This window comes from Gavialis gangeticus, unplaced genomic scaffold, assembly GCF_001723915.1.
Source record: "Gavialis gangeticus isolate Ggan-Ray unplaced genomic scaffold, GavGan_comp1, whole genome shotgun sequence".
NCBI lineage: Eukaryota > Metazoa > Chordata > Crocodylia > Gavialidae > Gavialis > Gavialis gangeticus.
This window is the reverse complement of record NW_017728993.1, coordinates 78,570,149-78,578,567: the sequence shown is the minus strand read 5'-3', so window position 1 is coordinate 78,578,567 and position 8,419 is coordinate 78,570,149. Positions and strand designations below refer to the sequence as shown.

The 8,419-nt window shown below is 43.8% G+C and overlaps 1 protein-coding gene across 5 annotated transcripts in view; it reads right to left on the bottom strand.

Annotated features, from left to right (window-relative positions):
* The window catches only part of NEK7 (NIMA related kinase 7), a 150,956-nt gene that overhangs the window by 82,671 nt on the left and 59,866 nt on the right, over nucleotides 1-8,419 (bottom strand). For all 5 annotated transcript variants that reach the window (XM_019502045.1, XM_019502046.1, XM_019502049.1 and 2 more), the window contains exon 4: nucleotides 4,818-4,880. In XM_019502045.1, coding sequence (XP_019357590.1) covers nucleotides 4,818-4,880 — 63 coding nt within the window. The remainder of the gene's footprint in view (nucleotides 1-4,817; nucleotides 4,881-8,419) is intronic.

The window sequence follows — 8,419 nt, the reverse complement described above, 5'->3', positions numbered from 1 at the left end:
ACTATAGGGGAGGGGGCTGCAACCACCCCAAAATCTTCCTTAACCCCACTCTGTCACCCCCTTCACAGTGCCGCTGCCATCTGCCCTGAGCATAGCCCAGCTCAACACTCCTGGAAGAGCCTGGCACAGCCTGCAGTCATAGCCCACCCTGTCCCGTGCACAGATCTGGGGGCACACAACCCCCCATGCCCTCCCGGGGTACATGCAGTGGCGGAAGCTACCCCCACCCACATCCCCCAGATGATCCACTCATGGCTCCACCCATGCCCCGCCCCACCCTGACTAAGCAGCACCTGCCCCTGCCCCTCCCTTCCTCACTGCGGGGGCCTTGATCTGCAACCCCCATGCCCCTTCCCTCCCTCTACCCCTTCCCCACAACAGACTTACCAGCCAGATGATGCTCTCCAAGCTGCTGGGCAGTGCTCCCGGCCAAATGCATGCTGCGGCTGGGCACATGCACGGGGCATTTATCAGCCACATTACTGGCCACATCAAGCAAAAAAAGCCGATTTCTGATTCTGTCAATTTTCCCTCTATCAGTGCTGATCTGATATAGGACTGATGTACTGGTGCACCTCTACCTATTAGAGCTCTTTGAGTGTGTCAATATACAGTTAGATCAGGGCAATCCAGTTCACACAGTATATCTGTACTTCCAAAAGCCTTTGACAAGATCCCCTATCTCAGATTCTTAATTAAGGTAGGTAATCATGGGATTACAGGAAACATTCATTCATGGATTAGAAATTGGCTCCACGATAGAAAGCAAAGAATGAATATAAATGGTCAGTTTTCAGGATGGAAAGAAGTAAACGGTGGGGTACCCCAGTACTCTTGAACAACCATAAATGATGTGAAAAAACAGGCGAGTAGTAAGGTGGCCAAGTTTACTGATGACACACAATTATTCAAAGTAGTAAAGACCAAGAAAGATTGAGGAACTTTAGAAGGATCTGGCACAATTAAGCAAATGGGCAGCTAAATGGCAGATTGAATTCAATCGATAAGTATAAAGTGATACACATGGGTAAAAATAACCCAAAATATACCTAAACTCTGATGGGCTCTACATTTAGCTGTTACAGAAAAGAGATCTGGGAGTCATTGTGGACGGTTCACTAAAAATATCAGCTCAGTACGCAGCAGACATCAGGAAGGTGAACAAAATGTTACAGATTATTATGAAAGGAACTGTAAACAAAATGGAAAGTATCATTCTGCTCCTTTGTAAAGCCATGATGTGTCCGACTAGAGAAGGTACAAAGAAGGGCAACAAGGATTATTAGTAGTATGAAGGTGGTTCCATATGAGTTCAGTTTAGAAAAGAGATGCTTGATGGAAGACAGAAGTAGGGAGCTGTAGAAATCGCGATTCGGTAGAAATCAAGAAATCTGGCATTGCCCACCAAATTCACGACAAAACTATATAACTTACTGAAAATAAAATGCTGGCTCCCAAAGGAAAGGGGGGCAGCCCACATGAAGGAGGGCCCAAGATGGCTGCTGCCCCCACCTTTCACCGCTGATTAGCTGAGAGGGCTGCCTGCAGTGTAGCCCTACCCCTTTCCACCAATCAGCGACAAGGGGCAGGCCATATGATCAACAGCCCTTGCAGCCAATTAGTGGTGAGGGGCAGAGCCACCAGGGCCCCTTAGCCATTCAGAGGTGTGAGGGGCCCTGTTACAATCAGCCCACAAAAATGGCAGCCAGTCCTGCAATCTCCCTGCAAAAACAGCCAACAACCTCCACAAGTTAGGTAGGACCCTAATGGTAAGGGTTTAGAAAATACTAAATGGTGAAGGGAAAGTAAAGAGGGATTTATTATTTACTCTCATGGTACAAAACTAGGGTCACAAAATGTGACTGGTAGGTAGCAAGTTTAAAACTGACAAATTAAGCTCTTTTTCATACAAGTTGTAATTGAAGTGCGAGACTCATTACCAGGGATCCTTGTGTTTTCTGTTTAAAAAATCCCAAATTCTCCAATTAAACGCCCCCCCAGCAGATTCTGATTAAAACCTCCAAAATCCATGTTTTTCCACAATTAAAATGAAATACCACTCTGTGTGTGTGTGTGTGTGTGTGTGTGTGTGTGTTCACTACAGTGAAACAGAGATAATAATAGAATAAAATAAGTTCTACACTATAATAGAATATAAAATATAATAATATATATAAAAGTTCTCCATACCTATAAATTCTGGTATTTGATTTTGGGTTTTTTATGGTTTTTATCATGGAAAAATCAGAGCTCCTTCTGCCCCTTTTGCTCACCATGGGTCCAGCTGCAGCTACCCACCTCCCCCCACCCCGCCCGTCACTCTGTGGTGCTCAGCAGCCTTGATACGCCATTGCCTCTCACTTCCAAGCCACAGCTCTGCTGGTGTTCCTCACTCCTGACCCGCAACTCCCCATTCCTGCCAGTACCCCTCACTCCCCTACTCACAGCCCCCCCCATCCTGAGTGTCCCTCACTCTTGCCCCACAGCCTCTCAACCAGTGACCCTCACTCTTGACCTACAGCTCCCCGTCCCTGCTGGTGCCCCTCACTCCTGACCTGCAGCTCCCCATTCCTGACAGTGTCCCTCACTCCCAACTTGCAGACCCCTAACTCCAGGTCCTTTCCTCCCCAATGTGTAGGGAAGGGAGTGGGTGTGTGGGGAAGTCTCAGGCACAGCAGGTATGCCTGACCATAGGTGATGTGTCAGGGAGGCATGGTGGCGCAGGTGCCCCCCCCAAATGTGTGTGTGCCTACAGCAGGCATGGGCCTGTAGCCTGGCTCCAACACAGGTAGGAGCCGTCTCCATGGTGTGGCAGGAAGGACCCAGCGCAGGACAGCAAAGGGGGGCTGCAAGATTCACTGCTGCCACTGCCATTGTTGCCAGGACCCCAACACCAGCAATGCTGCCAGCAGCATGAGAAGTAACAGACTGGGGAAAGTCATGCTACCTTCACCTCCTCCCACCACCAGCTGCTTGAGCACTGCACCATGGCTCTACCCTGCTGCCATGGCCTGGATGCCATTGCTGCTTCACTCAAATCACCCACACTGCCTCCCTCCCCACCTCCCCTCCGGAGTAGAGCTGTGGCCTGAGGGGAGCAGCAACAGGGGCTAGGCCATGGTAACGGGGTAGAGCTGTGGCCCAGAATGCAAGCAGCTGGCAGCAGGAGGTGAGGGCATGTCCTCCTCGGTCTGTTACTCCTCATTCTGCTGGCAGTGATAGGGCCCTCGTGGCACCAATGAGTCACAGTGCCCCAATCCACCCTCCCATGCCAGGTCCCACCTGCTGGGCCACAGAGGCGGGTCCTGCTCAGGCTGGTCCAACCAGGCTGCAGCCTGTGTCCACTGTATGCACACAAATCAGACAGGGCCTGTGCCCACTCATGACCACCCCCCCGGACACATCACCTATGTCCCCTCACCCCCGCAACACCTATACCCCTTATGCTCCCTGCTCCCCCACCCTACCTATGCCTCCACCATAGGCTCACCTGCAGGGAGCTGCAGGAGGTGCTCTCCAATACACTGCCTGACTGTTACACTCATGTGTGCACATGCACCTGACACCCCCTGCCTGTGATCACCCTCCTCCTGCTTCCCACAGCCTAAAGCAGTCCCTTGCAGGCTGAAACTGCCAGTCTGCAAGAGAAAACCCACAGTTTTTCACGTTTTTCTCCTTTAAGGGAGAAAATCCATGTTTTTCCATAAGAAATGGGAAACCCGGATCCCTGCTCATTAACACCAGATACTGCAGAAGCTGACAGTTTAGCCAGATTCAAAAAAAGGAATGAAAAAATTCTTGGGGAAAAGGGGTATCAGTAGCTATTGTGCACAGGGGTCAGCGATGCAGCTTCTGAATCAGAACTTCAATTGCTAGACCTTAAATACTGGAGACTGCAAATGAAAGGAACAGTGGATATAACCCAGTTCACTCTCCCTTTCACCATCCACTCTCTGCCACTGTGTGACACAGGATACTGGCCAAGATGAACCTATAGTTTGATCCAGGAAATGGTAATTCTTATGTCCTGATGAGAAATACAAAACACACACTTTCACTACAAAGTATACAAACACTAGGCATTATAATTAGCTCCAAGTATAAGAGGAGGAAGTGGCTGTTTAACATCAGCAAATTAGAAACTCCATAAAGTGTCCAATTGGAGTTAATTTACCAAGCATGTTCTTGACTTTCTTCTGATGACCAGACATTGCTATTTTAATCTCCAAGTCTGCTACTGAACAGAAGGCAAGAATAAAAAACTTTATTGCAAGGAAGGGACATCTAAATTGTAGCATGCAGCTTATGGGTTTTCTTCCAGTCCTTCTGTCAGTTTCTTTCCATCATACTTTCTTCTGGTGGCTACTATCTATCACTTTATCTCTGCATGTAAAAGAACAGTTGTAAGCTAGCTGGCTGAAAACATTCAAACAACACATCCCATTCTCTTGCCCAGGAATTAGAAAAGTCAGTTTCTCTATATGCTTCACCTCCAGTAATCAGCGAAATGGCAGTTACAAGTTTACTGCCAGTACAGCTTCTTTATAAGACAGTGTGCCAATATTGTCACCATAATTTGAATTCAAACTTTCGTATGTTATACACATTACATGTTTATCCAGTGTCTTATTAGATTTTCTTCATTTGTTTCAAGTAAAAAACTGGCACGCTGTCTCCAACATGACCTGCTTTTAAAAAGGGTTTACCTTATAATTAAATATACCAATATAAATCTTTAAGCATACCCTGTACATGACAGAATACATTTCATTCCAATTTGTTGTCAATATGAAAAAAATATATCAGTAAGTCTTTACCTTAAGAAGATCTATTTCTTTGATGCAGTCAGCACGGGCTTTGGCATCCATTAAATCAAAAATCTAAACACCAAAAAGACAAAAGACATTTTATTAGATAACAAAACACCATAAACAGTAATCACAATTATTTATTATTTTATAGTGCCCCAAAGTAAGCTTGAGACATTCATGGAAAAACACAACATGGCAAGAAGAAATGAATTTATACAATTTAAGCACATACAAGTATATAATGAGCCATTACTACATCTTCCTTTCAGAAACCTTAAAGCAAAACAAAAACAACTATTATTAGTCCTAATTTAATTTTCTCACTTTTTTGTAATGAAAACAAAGATTTCTATACTCCGTTGCATTTTTCTCTAGCAAATATAAAATAGTATCTGCAACACAAGTGTTTGTTATATAATAATAAGTCCAAGAACATTTTTCCACAAACCAAAGCCACTAATTCCTGAGCATAAAACAATTCTATTGGCAAAAGTACATATGCTAAACAAATGAAGGTTACTGGACAGCAGTTTAATGTTCCAATAAAAACAAAGTGTAATTAGCTGGAAAACGCATTGCATCACCTCTCTCTCACTCATTTCCTTTCCATTCTTAACTCCCTCCTTTCTCTTCTCAGACTGACTGCTAAGCTACAGCATCAGCAGATAGCTTTAAATCTATTCACTCTTCTACTGGCATCCATTACAATTCCAGGTTGGGTCCTTTGCTCTCTCCAATCTGAGCTCTCACATTAACCCTAAAGATTCTATTACCACCTTTATATATTTACTGGCATATGCAGATCTACCCTAATCTCTGCCATTCAAGGCCACACTCACATTCTAACTTCCTATCCCTGCCATGATATGGCAAGTTCACTCTCTCCAATATGGAACTTCCCTTTCCTGGCAGCTCTCCACTGACTTGCTCTTTTTCACCAACCAGACTTTTTCCAATCTCTCAGGATCATAAACTTACTTCAGCCTCTTTCCAGTCAACTTCTATTTTTCTGAAAAGTTGTCTTCAGTTTGTTGCATTGCAAACTATCCAGCAACTCACACTACGCCTATGTAATTCTTATATTAATCTGCTCCATAAATTATTTTTGTGAAATTTTTTTTTTCTGATTTATATCAGCTCATTACTTTTCATTTCTTTCTAGATGCCTCAAAAAAGGCTGTGTTATGTACTCTCAAGGTCATTGTGGCCCGTTTAATCAAAATAAGCATATTCCAAAGTTGCAAGCTTTTTACAGAGAATGCCCTGTTTCCAGCTATAAAAATCTAAGGACTGCCTCGTTAAAGGTGACCTGAATTGCCAAATAAAAGTATTTGGAGAGAGACAATCTTTAAGAAAAGGTGCATTCTAAGCCAACAAAACTCAACGTCCTAAAAAGAACACAATCAAAAAACAATGTACTATTTCTGGGACTAATAAAATAAGAAATTTAGCAACATATGATTACTTGGCCACAGAGAATTTTTCATTTGAGATGCAATGGTCAGCCCTTGACCCCCAAAAAAGAAATCTAAGAATCTTAGAGGTTTTCACTCAAGTACTGGTCCTCAGAGAAGATACAGGCTGTATTGGTTATCTCCTTTGGAACCCTGAGAATCAATCTTCTGTCCTTAATAGTAAGGTGGATATGGAGTTAACCTCAAGAAAAAGATAATACTTTCAAGTTTATTATAAAAACCCAAACTGTATCAGAAAAAAACAGCAGAAAAATAGAGGGTAAAAACCAGAAAGAAGCCTCTCAATTGCTTGTTTATTAATGCTAGGGTGATGGGAAATCTACGGAGTTAGAGGTGATTGATAATTCAAAGAGGAGATTATGGCTGACAATGAAAACATAGCAGGCAAAGTCAAATGAATGGATGGTTAACACTAAGAATAACAATTTCAGATGTACCAGAGGCAGAAATGTGGCACTAGTAGAAATGCATTAGTCACTGTATTAAAAAGCAAACCAATACTGATATGAAAGACAGAAAGAAGAGTTTGAGTCAAGATTAAACACCTGAATAGTAAAGCAGAAGTTGTAGTCTGCATTTGTTACAGATCTCAAAACCTGAATGAAGAAACCAATTTTATTTAATCACCTTAATATTAAACTAAAGACCTAAAAATTGGTTGTCATGGAAAACTGTAGTGATTCAGTTATCTTCTGGGAAGCACAAAAATGTTCAACTCAGTCACTAATGGAACTTCTGAAACATGTTAAAGGGTAGTACATAAAACTGAGAAAATCCTGAGACAAGCTGGAGCCTTTTGCAGACAGATAATAACAAACTTGAAAAAACACACGTGGAAAATCTTAGAAAAATATTATTTTTAAAAAGTCAGGAAAGAAGAGAAAAACAGACAGGTAAGCTTGCGATTTGAAGGAATCTATTATGAATTTGGTGATGCCCATAAGGAGTTTATGAACTTGGTGATGCCCAAAATTAGTCACAATTCATTTTGATGTACTAATTTACAGCACATTTTTTGGTTTTACCGCAAATCCTACCTAGGAATTTGCTTTTCATTCGCCCCTTCTCCCATCAGCTAATATTATTCCATTACGAGGAAATCAATAGAAGACTGCAGCACTGGTGCCATCGCAAGGGCTTCAGTTTCTTTGACCATAGCCCGCACTTCAGAGATGGAGGCAGTGGTCTGCTGGAAAGGGATGGCCTGCACCTCACTCCACTGAGGAAGAAGCTGTTCTCAGCCAGAGTGGCTGACCTACTTGACAGGACTTTAAACTAAGCTCGCCATGGGATGGGCAGACAACCACCAATGCAAGCCAAGCAACAGCTGCAGAATTAGTAAGTCATGCAGCACAGAGGACACACGTGAATTCCCAAAAGAATTCACTCCTACCCCAGTCCAGGGACAGGACTCTTCTAGGAGTGCTGAGAAACCTAGGAACTCCAATGGCAGGCTTACTTATCTGTACACAAATGCCAGGAACCTGAGGAACAAACAGGAGGAACTGGCCCTCCTGTTAAATAAAATCAATATGTTCTCATAGGAATAACAGAGACCTGGTGGGACTCCACCTATGACTGGACCGCAGGTATTGACAGCTATACCTTATACAGGAGGGATTGTGTTGCTAGAAAGGGTTGGGGTGTAGCTCTCTATGTGAAGGAGCAGTACCCTTCCCTACAAGTGAAGTTTGGTACCCCAGAAGGATGACTCAAGACCCTGCGGGTCAGATTATGGGGAGAAACTTGGTGAAGGGGATATATTGGTAGGAGTCTACTACAGACCTCCTAACCAAGAGGAAGATCTTGACCACACATTCACATGGGAACTGGCAGAGGCTAGATGCGCTCAGTACATGGTTGTCATGGATGACTTCAACTGACATCTCATGGTAGGAGCACTCTGCCAAATCTGATCAGTCACGTAGCTTTTGCACCTGCGCTGACGAACTCTACTCATGTCAAGAAGCCTATGGGCCAACTAGAGGTAAGGCTCTCCTGGATCTGGTACTAGACCAGGCTTGTCCAACATATGGCCCATGGGCCACCATGCAGCCCTCCAAGCTGTTTTCTGAGGCCCAAGGTGCTGTGACAGGAAACAAAAGTAAATACTGTACTTTCATTTCGGGGGGG